The following is a 20,335-nucleotide window of genomic DNA, read 5'->3' on the forward strand; positions in this document are numbered from 1 at the left end:
ATTGTGAGTCTTGAAGACTGGGTAGGTTTTCCGCTAGTCTAAGACAGCCTGGTTTCATCAAATCATGGAACCAATCCATTCCGATAAGTAGGTCTATATTATCTGATTTATTAAAGTAGGGATCTGCTAATTTAATGCCTGATGGTATGTTCCAATTCTCAGTTGTGAAATGAATAGCCGGGATGTTACCGGTAACCTTTGGCGTGATAAGACAATCCAAATTGAACTCAAAATTAGTGCAATGTGATCGAATTTGAACAGAACACTTCTGCTTCACAAGCGACTTCACATTGCCGATTCCAGCTATGGGAACATTCACTTCTTTTATGTTAAGATTCAACCTATTTTGTAGTGATTGCGAAATGAAACTCACCTGAGAGCCACAATCCAACAGGGCACGGCATTGATGTATTTGCTGATCTCTATCTAAAACTTTGACTAAAGCAGTGTACAACACCACTTGGCTGATTGGGTTCGACCGTGTATTAGAAAGGGCTGATGTTACTGTGGACTGGACTGCAGCATTTTCTTCAAAGGTTGTTGTTGACTCCACTGCGACACTGGTTTGGGAAAGTTGCCTCTTTTCGACATTGCTGTTTTGTACAGCTTCATCGTTATGAAGCAAGGTGTGATGCTTCCGTTGGCACTTGAAGCACGTTCGTTTCGATGGGCACTCTAGTACTCGATGACCTCGACGTAGACAGTTGAAACAGCAGTTTCTCTCCTTCACCTTCAGCAGACGTTGATCCAATGATGAACTGCAGAATTCCGGACACTTGTAAGATGGGTGGCTGTTACTGCAGAAATCACATTGACTTTGTTGCACTGCAGGCGCGATTGCTGCGTTGGATCGCTGAATCGATTGTCCTCCCCAGGATGGTTTAGAAGACGCACGCTGATGTTTGGATGCCACTTCGTTGGTTGTCTGGCATCTCTCCAAAATTGACACCCGTTCTTTCAGGAATTGGACAGTTAGGTCGAAATTTGGTAGTTCACCTCGCCGTATGGTAGCCTCCCAAAGTTTCTTCGTCTCGCCATCAATGGATTGTGCTAACAAATAAACAGCAATTTGCTCTGAAACACCAGTAAATTCCTGTCCAAGGAACTTTAAATTCTCCACATGGTTGCTGAATGTTTCAACTAATTTTTGCAGCTCACTGTAATTTTCTTTCACTATTTTTTGCAAGCTTAACAACCCGCGAATATGCAAATCGATCATTCGCCGCTTGTTCTCGTATCTCTCCTCTAGCAGTTGCCAGGCTCTGTCGTAGTTTCCTTCGTTTAGCGTCCTGGCGTCAATCAATTTGGCAGCGTCTCCCACTAGAGCCTTCTCTAGATGATACAACTTGATGCGAGGAGGCTCATTGCTTCGATCCACTACATCTCGGAACATTATTTTAAACTTCTCCCAGTGCTCATATCTGCCGTCGAATGTTGGTATGGCACGTGGGAGCGATTGCTGAATCACTAATGGCGGCGGATTCATAATGGGTTGTGAAGCAGCCGGTTGTGCTTGTCGCTCTAGCAACATTTCTAATTTCACTGTCACTTCGTTGTAAATTTCCTCAAACTGCACATAACGATTATCAATTTCTTCTTGCTCCAACGCTGGACTTCCACTCACTATTTGCTGATGATAACCGTCAAAGTCGTTATTCGCTGCTTCAACTCGTTTCATCCACACTTTGACTTGTTGACTGGAAATTTCCTTTTGCTCCACTTCTGCTTGTTGAAGGAGATGCATGATCCTCGTTATTTTTCCTTGCGCTGCCCCGCGGAGCGCAGACAAAGCTTCGATGCTGCTAGCAACTTCTGCAGCTGCACTGTCGTTTTTCACTGGTGTTCTCTTCGTGGGCATTTTGCTCGTTGTTTGATTGTTCGTTCACTTCACAAATTGTTCAAATACACTCACTCACTTTAGTCTATTAACGCTTCACTGTTTAAATTCCGTGTTTGATTTCACACTGGTAACTGCTCTTCTTCTCGGAGTCTGCTTCGATCCGGTTCGAAGGACCAATTTCTTATGTGTGGTTCGATGGTGGACTGTATATGATTGGGGAGGAGGCAAAGATGCTCGTGACCTTTCCTCGGTTTAATTGGACAGCTGGTGATGCCTCACGCATGCGACAATCACAATCGCCGGGAAGTAGCTGGCTGAAAAGCTGCGTGCTGCGAAACTTTCCACTCGCTGATCTACGCTGACGACCACTCTCGTTGAATCAGCTGCTAGATAGAAACTCTTAAACACTGTGAAATTCAATACACGGAATGTTGTCTTTTATAATACACTTTATTTACATTGCCCTAGCTTAATCTAAAATTATACTAACTTATTCTAGACTAAAAGAGAAACACTTGTAAAAAAAAACTGTTTGAGGTAAAACACTTCTTGAGCCGTCAAAAAAATATAGATGTGAGAGCGTCTCACTGGCTGAAACGCATAGGTTTATTCAGCGGTAATGCTGCAATAGCGATGGACAGCATTTTTCTTTCTTGTGTTGTTGCCGTTATTGCGCTATGTAATGCACGTGCGCTGCTGGAAGGGGAATCAAAGAAAAGGGGCGTTTGTTCCTTATGAACATGTACAGACATGTTTTCTCTTGCGGGTTCTCTTTTCTTCAGTCGTGAGACTGAACAGGCGCGTTGGATGGTAAATGACATTAATTTTTGTACCGTCAATTAATTCCTTCAGAGAGAGAAGGGTTTCAACATGTTCGGGATTTCTCACCTTCAACACGTATCGGGATCGGTTTTCTTCGGTGTGGGCGTTCTCAATATCACCCTTCACCGCATCTTGAATGGTTTTCCCAATTATAAACGGGTTCTTTGGAAGTTTACAACCTTCCTGTGCCTGGAGCAAGAGGAAATGTGCTTGCCCGAACTCGCCGTTTGGGTCAATAAAAAGTGGAACTGTATAATTATAATTGTTGCGCCTTTTATTTATATCAGGTGGTACCGCGCCACCACTGCTTTTAGCCGCCATAATGACGGCTGGGCTAATCGACCCACTGAGTTTTTAATATGGTATTTATTGATGAGATAAGATGAGAAAAATGGTTTCGCTTACCGCGTACCTGAAGATAACAACCAGTGATTAACCGAGATCTCTGGTTATCGCCGTAGAAACACCTCAATTCCAGGAAATGAAAAAACAGCCTTCGAAGAGGTCCTCTGGCACTCACTAAACTGGATCACCAATATATTCTCTTTTTTTGGTTTTTTGACGTAAAACTACGTCTTTCATTAAGGGTGCCAAATCAGAAAACAGGTCACGTTTTTATGAAATAAAGGTAACGTTAATAACTATTTTTTTTTAAGAATTAAGGGGAATATTTGCCTTGAGTATAAACAGTGGATCTCGCTGAGGCAAACTTTCATTCGGCATCGGACTGTTGAGCAATCCAGTTCACTTTGCTTTCATTGCACTTCGATCTAAGATTGGACCCCACCAGTGGTAATCCAACTTGGATATCGTCGTTTGCTTTTTATGTTCGTTATTCGTTATTCGTATCGTGTGTTTTTCTTCCCGCGTCATAAATTGGACGTTTCGCGTAGTGTATGATGAGCAAGAGGAAGAGGGAGGCAGGCTCTAGCCCTGCAAAAAACGAACGCATTGCCAGGGGCAATGAAATTTCGAGCAAGCGTCATCTAATGATGCACGCGATGTTGGTGTAGTGAAAAGCGCTCGCACTGAACCGAGTCTTCGCGAGTGTGACACCGCATCGAACAACAGCAAAATAGGCGATTTCGGCGCGTCGGTCGAAAATGTAAACGGCTTCTTTGGTGCCTTTGAGATTGCATCAATGCATTAAACTGACGTTATGGCGAAGCAGGCGTTAAGGTTATGCTCCAAAAAAATATTTGGGGAATACCAAGCATTTTGAATGTCTTACTGGAATGTTAAAAGTTATTTAGGTTCGCGTGCCAGTCGCAAGACTGCCTTCAACTAGGATTGCATTTGCGCTAATATTGATCATAATGAAGCATTGCTACTGTTTTGGAGGTTGTTGATATTAACAAAAAGAGTTTATTTCGCTTGTTTAGTCACCATGAAAGTAAATGTCGTTCTGGAGTTTTGTATGTGATTAGGTTTCGCTTACCAGTAGCAAAAATTCCTCCACTAAGGGTGACAGCTGCGCTTCTCTCGAGCATGAGAAAGTAATGCAACTTTTTTTGAGACCAGTAATATTAACAAAAGCGTTTCTTTTGAGAATAGCGCAAAATGATGAGAAGTATTTGTACTCCTAGTAGCTTCAAGCCACCAAGAACTTCTGTATGCATGCTATGGCGAACGCTTATTTGGCGCTTGGTTTACGTTGTACGAACGATGCCTAGAGGTGCGATTGCTTTGAGGCAATACTAAATAACATGTAGCATGATATTTGATACTTGCAAGTGTTGTCATTGTTGTTGTTTCCATTCGGTGCCAAACATATATTGATGTAGTTATGAGATGTGGAATAATGGTGCTGGTGTAACATGTATGTAATCGACTGTAGCCGAGTCTATGTCAATTGCGAAAAAGGCCACCGGAATAGCGTTCGAGGTAAATTTTCAATGCATTGACATGAAATAAATTGCGACATACTATCAGCTAGTGTATTGTTTTGCGAGGACAACAATAAATCATCAATCAATTATCGTCAACTGATTCTACAATGAAAAACCATTTTAAAAATTATTCTACTAAGCAGTTGTTTCGAAAATTTCACAACATTATAGAATAATATCCAAAGGTATAAACAAGCGACTTATATAAAATAACAGCGTAGTTCTACGTCAACAATGCGGTCGTATCTTGGACACAACCTCCTATAATTTTTTATAACTTCACTTATAATTTTCTTTTTCTATTCTTTCTTTTTATTTCAAATTCACTGAGTCTTAATACAGACTTTTGCAGCACTTTTTCTCACTCAAACACAGCACAACACAACGCAGCGCAAATTTGGCGGGAAAACAAAAATAAGAAGAAAACGTTAGTGGGTAGAACTTGAATCAAGCAACACCCGTGATTTTTATTCTAGCGGCTGCATAAGTTGCCCGTTATTGACAGCTCTTTTCGGGAAAGCACACAAATGGACAGAAATGGGAATGCTTCCAATTCTCATCAATTTAAACTATATACAGACTATGGGATTGTAATGTATAGCATATCAAACAAATCTTAGAAAAATTCCGATTCAATTGGTGTGTAAATCGTTGAAATCCGTTCGCAGCAAAAATAGTTTTTAACGCTAACTTTATTTCATAAAAACGTGACCTGTTTTCTGATTTGGCACCCTTAATGTAAGACGTAGTCCTACGTCAAAAAAAAAACAGTAATATGTTATATATGAGGGGCTTAGAATGCAAGGGGTGTAAGTGACCTGATCGATTTCTCTTCATTAACTTTTTCTTTAGTTAATAACTCAATTGCAAAAACGTTCCAATTTAAGTTTGCTATAAAATCCGATAGACGGGGTTCTGACCTATCTTCCACATTGTAAAATACAGCTGGGAATGTATTTGCTGCTAAGTTATGACCAAAATAGAGAGTCGATGTAGAGAAATCGATCAAATCACTTACACCCCTTTCATTCTAAGCCCCTCAGATGGAAATGTTCAGAATAAAATTTCTTAGCATCTCATCATATTCACGATAATTTTCAATGATCCAAACTTTGTAATTTATGGAAAGAACTACTAACCTCACAAATTTACTAACAGTTTGACACTGCGAAATGTAAACCATCATCACTTTCACCGCCTGTGTGTAATTTTGACGTAGGATTACGTCTTTCGGGAACATATTGGGGCACAACTTGAAAATCGAAAATCGAGCACATCGTGAAAATTGTCCAATTTCAAACGCTTATTGCTAAGTCATTTCATGATGGATGGATGAAATTGTTACGTCAATCGATTTCGGCACTCTATAACAATTTTTCATGTTGAATAAAATAATATATATCATAAAACTATCTATCGAACAATTGAAAAATCTCAACCCCTATCTTAACGGAAATACCCACTTCTGATTGGTCGAAACTGACGACACATGCAGCGGTTCCCTAACAGGGACATCGAAACCAAGCTGTCTGGGGGAAATCGGAATTACAAGTATATGCAAGTTGGGGGCATTTTCAAAGTGTAAGTAAGGTGAGTGCTACGAATAATTCTAGCAAATAAAATTTCAATTTAGAACTTTAATGTTGATTGCTTCGTGAAATTTCATATCAATGAACGATCGTGTATTGTGAAAAATTTAGCAAAAGAGTAAGTGTAAAATTATAAATGGTAGCAATTGTGTTAAAAATGACTTGATATATGAAACGATTTATTTCAATTTCATAAGTAAAAACCAAGGTGTGTTCCCGCTCGAAAACGGGTCGTTCGGTTTAAGCTGTCTGTTTTTTTGTATTCATTTTCAACCATGAAAATTTAATACGAAAGAAAAATTGGAAAAGTGCAAAAATATTCGAAAAAGAGATTTCTCATTTGCTCCACATATAGTATTAGGTGTTGTTAGTCCAATTAAAATTTCGCATTGGGGTGAATAAAAGGTTGAATAAACACTTAGAAAATAAAAATTATAAAAGAAAATTACCTTTTCCATTTCAAATATGCTTTCTCTATAATAAAGTAACGTGTTTTTACTGATGAGAAAAATTGATAATTGTGTTCGGTATTGAAAATTATCTTATTTTTTTGTGAGTTTTTTTTCTATATTTCATCCATACATAACACAGGAGGCATCTCGTCTAGGGTCACAGAGGGCGGTTTTAATCATATCTCATTCCACTTCGGCATCTTCTATCAGATACGCACCATTCAACGAATGTTTACAACCCTTCTGTCATCATCACTCGGTAAACACCGGTGGAATGAAGAAACAATACTCAACAACCGGCAACAACAAAACGGCCCCGGCCACGAAATCATTGTCAAAGAGTTTAACAATGTAATTCTTCGAACATATCCAAAATCAACAGATAGCCTAACGGAATCCTACGGCAACTATGCGGTCGTGTCTCGGACACAACCCTCCTATGACTTTTTTCGTTAGATCGCCAATTGGCGATCTAACGTACAAATCTACACCTAGGCGGCGCTGCGGTGAAAGTGATGATGGTTTTAAATTTTTCCATGTGAGCTTATGGAAGGTTGTAGTTCTTTCCATAAATTACAATGTTATAATCATAAAAGATTATTTGATTGCGATGAGTTTGTAAGAAATTTAATTCTGCGCAATTTTATATATAATATGTTATTTATTTATCTCTTTCAGTAGTGAAAACTATAAAAATGTTGACAATGGTTGAATTAAAGAAGGAAATTCGAGAGCACAATCAAACACAAGTAGAAAAATGCACGATTCCTGCATATGAGAACTACCTTGGAAAGCCCGGAAGCAAAATATACGTGATTTGTTTTTAGTTTTAGGTTACATTAGCATCATTTTCTTAGTTCAAAAACAAAATCCAGATGTCTCACCAATCGTTTACGTTTTGCGTTAGATCGCCAATAAACTAAGTTATCATTTGATGCCAAATGGTTGCTTCCCAAAGCCATGAAAAATTATCAAAATTGCTGTTCGATTTTTCAAACGCTTGGCCTAATATGGGTTAAACAACACGGATATCGGATGTAACGATAAAAAAAAAGAACAAACTGTGTATATTTGTACAACCTCGTTTGTAAATCATTATTTGCTTATAGAAACTAAGAGCTATAACTAATATCACATGGACGCAAATATATTATCTATCCTAACCATCCGGAACCACATCTCCAAGATCCTAGTTGCCGTGAGTACTTTCACTGCATCCCACTACAGGTGCCATAGTGCCCATGCTGTGCAAAACTGAGTTGCTGTAATACTCGTGCTGATGGGAACCACTCGTTCCGGATGAATTCGCAACGGGAACTGACGCTTCGCCATTTTGTTGTGGCATTAATTGATTTTCGTTTTGGGACGAAACCTGGCCCCCGGGCTGTTGCTGATAGTGAAGACTAGCGTTGTCGAGCGATGTACTTGACGGATAACCGTAGAAATTATCCACCTTCGAGAGATTGTTAGCGAATCCTGCCGGTCGAATCATAGGCTGCAGTGGGAACTGATGGTGGTGGTCAGTGATCGACGGTGGTATGAGAGAAAATGCATCCAGCGGAGGTTCCGCCGGATCTTTATCCACGATGACCACGTCGGAATTTACGCTTTCGCACAGACGCTCCTGTTCCTCATCGGCGGGTTGTGGTTCAGATGGCGCCAGGGGCTCCACAGTAGCTTGGTGGCATTCGCTCTCGCCAGTCGGGTTGTCCTCGCTTGATACATGCTTCGCGCGATGTAGCTGATACTTCAACCCGCTGATCGAAACGAACGTACATTTAGAGCACTTGTACAGCAGATTGGATGCAACATCTGCATGCAACCGCTCCAAATGCTTCCTGTAAGTGGTGCTTTGAATGCTGGTATAGTCGCAGTAGGAACAACTGTACATATGTCCATTGGAATTGTGTCTCATTTTGTGCCTCCGGATAGCGTTGTGATCATTAGTGGAATAATCACAGTGATCACACTTGAACTTCTTCTCGTCGGAATGCTTCGCCACGTGTGATTGCAGCAGGTATCTCGTTTTGAACACCATTCCACATATAGAGCATCTCATTCGCCCTTCGACAGCGCCACCATCGCTCACGTGGCGACTCTCAACGTGAGCTTTCAGTGTTTTCTGGTTCGAAAATTTGAGGCCACATTTAACGCAATTCACCGGCAGCGACGAGTGCTGCTTCGGATGATCGCTTGACCCATCCGATTGCTGCTTATCCTGCGACGTCGTCTGTTGGCCTCGTGGGTGGTCTCGGTGGGAGCGCCTGTGATTTCGGAGCTGTTTATTGTTTTTGAATGCTTTATCGCAGATTGCGCAGATGAAGTTCTTTTCGTCGGAGTGAATCTTCATGTGGGTGTTGTTCAGTCTGCACAGGACGGGTGTTTTAAAATTGCACAAATGACACGAATAGAGCTCCATGTCGACGGAATGCTCTCGCCACAAATGAGTGTGCAGCGTATTCCAGCTTCGGAATTCTTGCGAGCCACATTCCGGGCATCGCACGGTGTCCGGTGAGATGGATTCGGTTGGAGGTACGTGACACTTTTTGTGATACATCAGAGTTTCCGGTTGCTTAAAGCGAGCTCCACAGTCGGCCAGATCGCATTTATAGCCCTCTTCGAGGGGAGTCAAGTTGGTGTAGAGTTTCTTTAGTTTGGTAATTCCGGTCTGTTTCGCCCCCTTTGGACGACCTCTGTTTCGTGTGCGATCTTTTTCCGCACTATGCGTGGTGGAAGTGGACGTTTGAGGTTGTTCACTATTCGATCCCGACGGTTCATCAATTTTGATTTCTTCAACTTTGTTAAGAGGCGCTATCGGAGTGGAGATTGATGTGGTTGGGTGGGGAGATATATGATTACTGGGAGCCGGTGGAGAGTGGTGCTCCATAAGGTTCCCCGATACATATATTCGTGGTGGTGGTTGTTGCTGCTGTGGTTGGGCCGATGGTGCCTGGGATATTGCTGGTGGGATGGTATGAGTAATTGTCTGTTCGGTCGCATTCTTATCCTGTGGCATCGGTGGATCAAGATTGATTATCTCTTCGGCACAGACGAACAAAATATCCTCATCAGTTTGATGATATTGCTGTGAATCTGGTGGAACTGAAGGTTCAGGTAATGCCTGCGGTTGTTGCTGGTGGTGGTCGATTATGTCTGTGGGTGGTGCAGCAATCCTGAAACAAACGAGGAGATGAGATTAAGGTTTGGTTTGGTTTGTAAGGTTCTCTGTTTGAAGTAACTCTGCGTGCGAATAATGGATAGCAGCCGAAAAAGAACCTGAAACTATTGAGAACCAGAGCAGAGGATCCAGCAGGATGTTTATAATAGCCATTATCCATGGCTGGTACGCAAAGAAAGTATTGGATTAACCTCTAAGCCAAGGTGTGACGAGGGATGAATTATCGGGGGGGTCTGATTAAATATCTTGCCACTAACGGAACCTGTGGAGTAGCAGGGCGCGTCTACAGTACTGTGTGCCCCTACTGCATTAAGCGGGGCACTGATGCAGTTGACCTTCTTTACCGCGCAGCTCGTGGGACCTTTATGAATAATCCCAACGAACAAAACTTTTCGGATTTCGGCAACCCAGAAATTTAAAAATCCAAAAACCTTGAAAATCTAAGACCTTCTGGAGCTAGGCGTCAAATTTGTGGTTCCACGCAAAGAGACATCATCATGGATTCCGGTAAAGGGAAGATTTTACGCGGTGAACCTTTGAAGCTAATTCAAGAGCCTTGGGTTCACGAGAGGAAGAATACCGGTTCATGTAAGTTATTCTTTCTTTCTTTCTTTGTTTTTAAGAGGCTTTAAACTTTGCAGTTCATTCGCCTCTATGTAAGTTATTCTACGATGACAAGCATGACACCCCAAAAGCTGCTGTCTTAGTGAATGCAAATATAAAATACTTTCCTGTAACAGAGTTCAGATAATGAATTTGACAGACAGATAATTGAGTTTGATAAATTTCCCATGGAAGGTAATTATATTAGCTTACTTGCTGTGCCCTTGCGAGCGGCCTTCCGGCAGTTAAGCGGAACATTCGTCATGGGGGACGAAAACTTGCGTGTAGGCATGTTTTTGAGTTCTTTCTTCGTTTTATTTATCAATTACTTCTCAGTTTCCACGACAAAATTGTTGGAGTAGATCTTACGCTTCAGGTTTGCCCTGAAATTTTCGATGGGACACAATAGGGGGACGTTGGGCGGGTTCGCCGACTTGGGTACCACATCGATATTCAGCCGCTCCTTCTCCTCTAACGATCGCTTCGAGTAGTGGGCCGGCGCCAGATCCGGCTAGAACACCGCGTCTTCGCCCTTATGGTATTTCTTGATGAACGACGCAACTTCCGGTAGGCACTTCGTACTATAAATATCCCCGTTCACGGCCAGTGCGGACCTAAAGAAGAGCGGCTTTGACATCCCTTTCTCGCTGATAACCACAAGATAGACGTAGGACTACCGCTGGCTTGGTAATAATTTGTTCGAAGTTACACCACAATCAGTATTCAATGAATGAATGAAAAAAACTATTGTTGATGGCCCTAAAAAGAACCGATGATTTTGCGTAGTTTTGTAGGAGCAACTGGTTCACACATGATTCATTTGGTTCTCGTGAGAACAATGCCCGAGATTTTGTGTGTGTGTGTGTGTGTGTGTGATGGAGAGAGAGAGAGACGGCCGTCCCCTCTTATTTCCGGTAGACTCCTTTTTGGCTATGAAGGGAATCTTAAACGAACCCTACACACCAGTACCCTCCATTTGCACAAACCGTTCCGGTCACTTTCATCTCGTTCACTGGTGGATCGTTGGCAGGTTTGTTCAGCTTCTTGTATACTGTCTTATTCCGATCACTACAAATACAAGCGAGTAAAATAAAACGCAACTTGCATCTATCTGCTGCGACGGCTTCTCCAGGTGCCTTGATTTTGTGCTGTGTTGGTTGGGATAGGGTTGCCATAGCCTCGGATACGACGGTGGTATGGCAACCCTATCGACCCCGGCACTTTATATAGTATGCGTATTCGTTAACCTGGTGTTGTGGTTAAGTGTGCGTATTTGTTGACACTTTCTGTTCAGCACCAATGCAAGGAAATAAAAGAAATAGCAACTTGCATGTGACCGGTATGAAGTTTTCTCGAGGTGCCTTGAACACAGTTCGATCACCACAATAGCAGTCATCATCATTGAGTTAGATTGTTATGATTTAAATAGCTTGCTTTCTAAGCAATTTTTGAGCTATTGAAACAAATTTTTGCATCAATAAATAACAAGCATATAACGCGTAGACATTTTATCTTTCGAATGAAGTGTTTATCATACCGTTTCATTCAGTTGTTTAGAAGCTATTAACGCTCAAAATCTGGTTATCCGGCGTAACGCTTTCGTTTTCAAAACTTTGAACTTACACCCCAGCATAGCAATGAATGACGTAGTCCTACGTCAAAATCACGAAAATCTGTTATTTTTCGACCTTTCGGAGTAGGATCCCGCTTAAAGATCGTGAAGATGTCCCCCTGACAAGGAGAACTAACCAACTACTACACTCCTTGACCAACTTCAACCTTCCTTCCATACCTACTTTACCCAGAATCAAAGTTTAACCCTGGAACCATTCCTCTCATAAAATACATCTTTTCCTACTGAACCAAGTTAAAGTCGGAAACCATCTGCATCCTGTTAGTGCGGAAGCCTACACCCAAACTAGCGTTATCAGAAAGCATTTCATTTTCGACAGAAAACATGTCATTCCCTGCCTTGAAGCGTCAAATAGGCAAATCATGTCATATGTCCCCAACGCTTCAAAATATTTGTATGTATGGAAGCAGACATCTCTTTCTTTTTACTTTCTTTTTTTTTGGGATTGCACACAAAAAAAAAGTTCAAACGGCGTCAACGGGGATCGAACCAAGGCCGGCTGGAATGATATACTGTTCTACGCGACCACGCTATCCAAATAGCTAATGATGATGTTACGCAGAAGCGTGATTATTACATCTCATTACAAATTGAAGTTGGGAAGTTTTTTCTAATTTTACTCTTAGAAAACACTTTCCAGCATGAAGGAGAACTATATCCATCTCGTTCTGTGCTTATTCGAAACGTCTTTGTTTCGCTCGCTCGTATTTATGTTATATTGCCGTACACTATATACTATATAAATGCTTAACAGTATTTGTGAGTCATGGCATTTTCTGTCATTTTTACGCTCATTTAATGTAATAAATCGGGATGACAAAACATGTGTTAAAAATCAATTTTGAGTGTACGGTCTTTTGAAATCCCCCGCCCTTATCCTTCCCCAATCTGGAAAACTATTGATTATCTACAGCGATTCAACAAGCTGTCTACAAGAGTTGAAATCTGCCTCTACCACCCTTGGCTTCTTTCTTCTACTGAGATTTTCGCATTAGAATGAAATGTCTTCTTTTGCCCACATCTGGCTGATCTGGCATTACTTTATTTAAAACTCTATTGTATGTGTAACAATAACGAAAACCTAAGAAAGGATTCTCTATTTTTTGCGTAGGACTACGTTTTTGGAGCGTAATGCTACCACATCACAAACAGGGTTCGTTTTTATGAAATAGAAATAGCAAATGCAAATGTTCATTCTACGGACAGTGTGGATGGAGAAAAAAAATAATTGCAATTTATACTTCACCCGTTTTCCATATATTGAGTATAATCAAGCTTTTTTGCGATTTCATAGCATTCACGATTCATCAGTCATCCGGCTAGGGACCAAACGGCATCGAGGTTTCGCAAATGGTCTTTCTCAAGGCCAAGAGTATAGTTTAGTTTTCTAAATTGGCCTTTTTCAAGGCTAGAGGCGCTTGAACTGAGACATTTTAAATCCTTATAATTCAAACCATGATCATCATTATTCAAATCACAGTTTCGCTCCAGCAGTCTTTCTCAGTGCTGATGTCGACACAGCTGTTTTGTTCGATACAAAAGAGGAATTGGAAGATAAATATGGAAATTCTATTCGATGGAGATACTGCGTTGATTTTCATGCCGTCTGTTGGGGAGTACTTGTTTTGCCCAACATCATTTCTGCATCTATGCGGGGGTTTAAGGTTAAAATTACGAATAACGGGAGCGTTTCGTTTAGGGGGCAAGCAGATGAGCGCTAACAACCCTTAGCTAGGTGAATGAAGCGGTATGACATTCATTTTCGATAAGTGAAGGGTGTATGGGTAGTGTTTGTTACTTATTGACCTAAAAACTTGTTTCCGTAGCTCAATAACTGCTTTGAAAGTAAACTATTGCTAACTATTGGAATATGCACGATGTAAACACAGACGGGCAGAAACCACATAGCAATTGTTCATTCTATGCGTTATCAAATAAATAACGGTGGTGGGGGAACAAATGTGTAATCGCCTCGTGCCGCGCATACTGGGTGCGCTACGTGAATTTTTCCAAATCTCGTGTATTGCTTTCGCGCGAACAAGAATGAATCATGAATCACCCATATTCAATTGCTTTTCCAAAAAAAGGCAACGCCGGAAGAGAGCTTCTGTGGATTTAGAAACGTGTTCGAATTTATTGATGTAATGATAATGATCTATTGAATTATGGAGGAATCCTCAGACTATAGGATTTTCTCAGTTCATTCGCCTCTACTCTTCAAAAAGAGGAATAACCTCGCTGCCGCTGCCATCTGGTCGCTAGCAGAATGACTGATAAATCATGAATGATTTCTGTCATCTCCAGGTTGAAAGTCGCGTCAAAAGGTAGTTTTCTTTTCAAGCCGAATGTGAAGAAAATATTTCACAGCGATGAGAGCTGCGTTATTTGGTGAAAAACTGAAGATGAAAGTATTTCAGTGTCGCTTTAAACAACGATCAGTCAACTGTACCTGTTAATTCTGAGAGTTAATTGGAAAATCTGCCCATATTGGCGTTTTATTGCTTTGCGAAATTCGAAGTCCTACGTTAACAATGCGGTCGTATCTTGGACATCAACCTTCTTTAATTTTTCACGGCCCGTGAAACTGTTACTAACACGTGTTTGTGGCCTCTCTGAAAAAAGATTAAGTACCACTGGGTTGGTGTTACAATCCTGTTCCACAACATCGTCGAATCCTTTCCGGCTTCCACATTGGACACACAAGCCTTATCCATAGTTTCCCAATCGCAAAATAACTGCATCACGTGCGTGGTAGCCACATACTAACAGAGTGCAAAGTCTATGACAATGATTGTTCGGCCAAGGATTTGGGCTTCACCCTGAAGTTATTATTCTCCTCACCCTACGAAAATAAAGTGATCTGATTTCTTAAGGATACCGGCCTGTTTGACAAAATTTAGTTACTCCAACAGGGACGAATGACCTTTAAAAAACAAGAACGGAACAGAACAGAGTTCTGATTGTGGAACACTTACCTCAACGGTTCGACGGATCCATCGTAAGCAACATTTTCCGCAGTGCTGCCCGGCTCGATAATAATAAAATCGCTGTCGAACTGCGATTGATATGCTTCCTGCTGGGACACGCCTCCCCCACAGGTGGTATCGCAAACTTGCAGCTCCTCATACTGAGCATCAACCCCATTGAAGTCCTCCAAGTCGGCAACCGAATCATTTAATATATTCCCAAAATCCTCTTCCATCGATTGGTGCTCACCATCTACCGGCATGTCGCCGTTTTCCATGTTCTGAGTGGTGCTAGATGTGGGCAGTAGATTTTGAAACTGCAGCTGATCGATTGTCATCAGATTCAGCTCGTCAACCGACTTCAAGTGGATTGTTGGTTGCTTCAAAACACTGATATTCTTGATAAATATTTTACTTTTTCTCGGTGCTGGTTGAGAGTGAATGGATTCCGAGCTAGTAACAGTAACCACCGGTGAGGTTGCACTAATTGGCGGAGTGGAAGAATTGCTGCTACAAATTGGGGTTGGAAGTAAGACCATGTTTAATCCCGAACTTCCCATCGACGAGCCGCCGATGCTGATTACGGAAGCGGCAGGACTAACTACCGGCGGCGGAGGAGTAGTGTAGAGGCTTTCACTACTGCTAGTTCGACTCATGTCACATGTCGATGTGATGGGAGGTGTAACGGGGAGCAAAGGATTTCGCAGAATATCCACGTTGCGTATGAATATTTTACTCCGCTGGGAAGTGCCACTAAGCGGCTCGCTCACACTGATAGGAGGCGATTCACAATTTGGACTTGGAGTAGGAACCACAAAGCTATACTTGCTTTCATGTAGCCCCGATGCATTACGGAACACATTGTCCACGTTTTGAACGAAATTCGCGTTCTGCAACAGCGACACGTTTCGGATGAATATTTTGCCATTCTGCTGCTGGTGTTGTTGTTGTTGATGTTGCTGTTGTTGCTCCGCGTGATGTTGTTGCGCCTGCTGAACATTTTCCTTCTCGATAACATCCGGTTTCTTGAGCAATTGTACATTTTTTATATAAATACGACTCTTGTTCTGCTCTGGAATAACCGCCTGCGGTGATTCCGAGACTAAAACATGTTCCTGCGGAACTGTGTTACAGCTTGTGGTAGCTTCATCTCGCTCCGGAGCGGGAAACTTGTGCTCCATTAACACCCGCATCTCGGAACGCACCATCATGTGATCATCCAATAAGTGCACCTCCAGTGAGCTCCTCTGCCGGAACTTATTTGCACACGCTGGACAATGCAGCGGTTCGCTCGTTTCGCCCTCCCCCGCCGACTGATGCTTCGTGCGCACATGATCCCTCAAACTTTGCTCCACTATCGTAATAAACGGACAGCATTCACAACAATGCACCACTAATTCATCATCCCGTTGCTCTTGGCGATCCTCTGCCAGGTAGCTCTCCGCTATGCTCGGTAGTTGGACCATTGCGGTTCCCTTTTCCAGCGCCCGTAGATCGCCCAGCTCCCGTTTGATGGGCTCCGATTTATCCTCGCACTTAATCTCGGCCGGATTGCTGCTTCGAGATTGTTGATTCTGCTGCTGGTACTGCTGGTTGATTTGCATCGGGACTTTGACGAAGATGCTCGGTAGGACAACATCGTTCGGGCCAGAAGAGGACGAATAGTTATTGCTCGTGAGGTGGCAAATTGGTGGGAGCGAGGGTCCATTTGTACTTGGGACAGCTGCGTTCGATGGCTGCGATGGAATCGATGTGAAATACGAAGCGTTGCTGAAGTTTAGATGAGTCGGTGAATCTGTGCTTTGCAGAGGTGAGTTGATTGGATTCGCGGCCAGCTGGAATGTACGCAGTGATATGATACGAATGGTTGCGTTCACATTTTGTTCGTATCTTACCATCGAATCGAAACCGAGGCTCTCCGTACATTGGTTTTGGAAAATATCCATTGTATGCGCGTTTTAAAACATTTCTCACGTATTAATATTTATTTTTCACACGATTTTTCTGTTTAACATTAGTTTCACTTTTGTTGCACTCTCGAATTGTAATGTTTACATTCTGTGTAAGCGATATCGTTGACATTTTATTTGGAAAATGACAGCTCAACAGCTGTTTCTATATTTTGATAGTGTGAGTGTAATATTCATTTTGTTTTGATGATTCTTGATGATGGTTCGTGTAGTCAGTATAGCGATGGTGGACACCATAAAAATCGGAAAAGTCGCGACTCTTCACAGCTGGGATGAAAACATCAATAGGCGGTCGACTCGGATTGCGTCACCTCGGTGGCTTGGGGCCGAATCGGTGGCCCTGATTCTCAAATACACTTCACGGTGGAAACGAAATAAACGGCACGCCATTGAACTACGTTTTACGAATTAGTGAAGTGTCGAAGATAATGATGAGTTTTCAGGCAGAATGAGCACTTTTCAAATAAAAAATCATTAATGAAAATTAACTTCTTCGTATCAAACTGGTATTCAATGTGAGTGGAAAACTTTTTTTTCTTCATGTGGTATAATAATCTCATACTAAAATTTCATCTGAAGATAATTTGATATTATAATGATAAGTTTAGTGGGAAACTAATCTCGTATCCAGATGTCGACACCGTACCATTGTCATCGCGATTACGTTTCATTCCGTTTTCACCGTGAAGTGTATTCGTAGTGTATTCGAGAATCAGGCCCGATTTCTTATCCACGATAGATGGTGACTTCGTCACCATTGCATTGTTCCTAGAATTAATTTCATTCAAAAAAAAAAAAAAAACTCATAATGAAAATTGCACTCCGCCGGCGTTCATACTTAAATACCGCAAATCCGAAATTCGCATTTTCGTAGCACTAAAAAATAATAAAACAATACAAGCAATAAGGCAAGAACAATATAAAAGATAAGTGAGTACCCGTGCGAATGATAAAATTGCTATCTATTGAATTTCAATTCCGGTGACGCTAAGAGCCTCCGCACACTACAGACCTTTGACGTAGGATTACGTCTTTCGGGAACATATTGGGGTACAAATTGAAAATCGAAAATCAAGCACATCGTGGAAATTGTCCTACCGAAATGTGATCCTAACAGAGGCATTAAAACCAAATCATTATCAAAGAGTTATCATATCCAAAACCAACAGATAACCTAACAGAATCCTTCGTCTACTATACGGTCGTGTCTCGGACACAACCTTCTTGTGACTTTTTTTTCAACCGACATTTTGGTCGGATCGGCCTACTGGTGCAAAAACCAACCCAACTGAATCGGTGTAATGTGCGTACATGCATACCTCTCCGTACTGATTAAGAAGCCGACAGAACTATCGGTCGACAAGTCCGTCTGCAGTCTGCGGAGGCTCTAATACGTAAGTACCGATTTTTTTTGACGTAGAACTACGTCTTTCAGGAAGGGTACCAAATCAGAAAACAGGTCACGTTTTTATGAAATAAAGTTAACGTTAATAACTATTTTCACAGTGAACGGATTCTGATGATTTACATACCAATCGAATTCGAAATTCTCTAAGATTTGTTTGATATGCTACATTACAATTTCCTAATACCTAAACATTTTAAATTAATGAAAACTAGAAGGATTCCCATACCCCATGCTTCCCGTACCCGTACCGTCAATAACGAGCAACTAATACACTCGTTTCTGCTCGTTTCCAACTTATTTGGTATAAATGAGCCATCTACGATTTGAACCCACACCACTTCTCGTTTGGTGGTCATCGGAGCAACATCGTTGCTGTCGAACATCGAGTGAGAATGGATTCTTTCCCTGTCGGGAAAGTACTCGATGCAAGAATAGAAGATATTGCGAAACGGCAATGCAATTTCATCCGCATACACTATACACCCTTGACGAAGAGGAAGCCCTCTGTATCAAAGTGTGCTTCGACAAAGAAGGTGTCAGCAGCATGCGGACAATTTTTGTGCTAGTGCGGATATGGAAGAGTATCCTGAAGTTTGGAATACGGACATACACTGCATTTATTTAAATACAACATATCTTTCATGGAAGTATGCTTTTAAATCCCAGTAGGAAAAGCTTACACTTTTTCCTCCAGAATTATTGAAACAGACCCCTATATTGAAAGGTTAGACGTAGTCCCACGTCAAAACAAGCGGATTGAATAATATAATTCCGTAGTTCTACGTCGAAAATGCGGTCGTGTCCTAGATACAACCTCTTACAGCTATTATTGACGTATGACTACTTCTTTTGACTCTACGAAATTAGGAATGTAACGGGGCGGGGCTACCATACAAATGAAACACAAATTTCTGCATTACTCGCGAATTAATCAAGCAAATAGAACCATATTTGGCATGTGGAGGTTTAAGGGTGCAATAAATGATTCTATGGTGGTTAGATACTTCTCCCCCTCTCTTAGGTGGGGCTGCCATAAAAATGAAACACAAATTTCTGCATAACTCGAGAGTTAATCAAGCAAATGAAACCAAATTTGGCATGTGGAGGTTTTAGGGTGCAATAAATGTTTTTGGGGTGGTTAGACACTCCACCCCCTCTCTAAGGGGGAGCTGCTATACAAATGAAAGACAAATTTCTGCATAATCCGAAAACTGATCAAGCAAATGGAGCCAAATTTGTCATGCGTATGTTTTAGGGAACACGAATTATCATGGTGAATAGACACACCTCCCTTCTCTCTAAGGAGGGATACTGCCATACAAATGAAACATACATTTCTGCATAATTAACAAATCAAGCAAACTGAACCAAATTTGGCATGTGGAGGTTTTAGGGGGCAAGAAATATTTCTAAAGTGGTTCAACACTCTTCCCACCTTTCTGTGGGGGGGATTGTTTCTATGATGGTGTGACACCCTTTCCTCGACTGGAATGGAGAGGGGGTCCCATAAAAATATTACACATATTTCAATAAAAAATATTCCAACCAAACATGACAATTGAAAATTTTCGGAAAACTCTGAAGGAAAAAGGGGAAAATTCGGAAAATAAATTCCCATATGTTCTACAATTACATACTGACAAGTGCTGTTAGTCCATTTGATGTATGCGCTAGCGAAATTGATCTTTGTTCGAAACTGGAAATGGATTTTAATGTGATGAAACGCACTTCTATATCTTCTTCTATCTATACTAGTAAAAATGAATGTGTTGATAAGAGCAGAACTCGAGGAAGGAATTGTTCGATTTAGGGCTGTCTTTATTCTATCATATTTTTTGTATAAAACATTTATTCCATGTAACGAAGAATCATGTTATTTGCAAGTGGTTGAAAAATCTTGAACGAGAATTGTGTCTGAAAATAATCTGATATTATAATGATAAGTTTTGTTAGAAATACTAGGAATTTTATAGTAAAAGGTAAAT

General features: G+C 41.3%; 2 protein-coding genes across 2 annotated transcripts; both read right to left on the reverse strand.

The window, feature by feature from the left end:
• Nucleotides 1-285: 285 nt before the first annotated feature.
• On the reverse strand, nt 286-1,858 carry LOC129766932 (uncharacterized). Its single transcript, XM_055767532.1, has 2 exons — nt 374-1,858; nt 286-303 (listed from the first exon to the last, which is right to left on the reverse strand). The coding sequence occupies exons 1-2, from the start codon at nt 1,856-1,858 to the stop codon at nt 286-288; spliced, it is 1,503 nt and encodes a 500-aa protein (XP_055623507.1).
• Nucleotides 1,859-7,674: 5,816 nt separating this feature from the next.
• Nucleotides 7,675-17,060, reverse strand: LOC129767055 (uncharacterized). The gene is made up of 3 exons (XM_055767670.1): nt 16,868-17,060; nt 14,982-16,807; nt 7,675-9,765 (listed from the first exon to the last, which is right to left on the reverse strand). The coding sequence occupies exons 1-3, from the start codon at nt 16,916-16,918 to the stop codon at nt 7,782-7,784; spliced, it is 3,861 nt and encodes a 1,286-aa protein (XP_055623645.1). The 5' UTR covers nt 16,919-17,060; the 3' UTR covers nt 7,675-7,781.
• Between the last annotated feature and the right edge of the window lie 3,275 nt (nt 17,061-20,335).

This window comes from Toxorhynchites rutilus, chromosome 2, assembly GCF_029784135.1.
Source record: "Toxorhynchites rutilus septentrionalis strain SRP chromosome 2, ASM2978413v1, whole genome shotgun sequence".
In the NCBI taxonomy this organism is placed as follows: Eukaryota; Metazoa; Arthropoda; class Insecta; order Diptera; family Culicidae; genus Toxorhynchites; species Toxorhynchites rutilus.

Excerpts from the sequence above, each read along its gene's own strand:
- LOC129766932 (XM_055767532.1), bottom strand. The coding sequence starts at position 1,858 with ATGCCCACGAAGAGAACACCAGTGAAAAACGACAGTGCAGCTGCAGAA.
- LOC129767055 (XM_055767670.1), bottom strand. The coding sequence starts at position 16,918 with ATGGATATTTTCCAAAACCAATGTACGGAGAGCCTCGGTTTCGATTCG. Across the intron at positions 16,808-16,867 it reads GCCTCGGTTTCGATTCGATG|CTGGCCGCGAATCCAATCAA; the intron begins GTAAGATACGAA and ends CGTACATTCCAG. Across the intron at positions 9,766-14,981 it reads GGATCCGTCGAACCGTTGAG|GATTGCTGCACCACCCACAG; the intron begins GTAAGTGTTCCA and ends CGTTTGTTTCAG.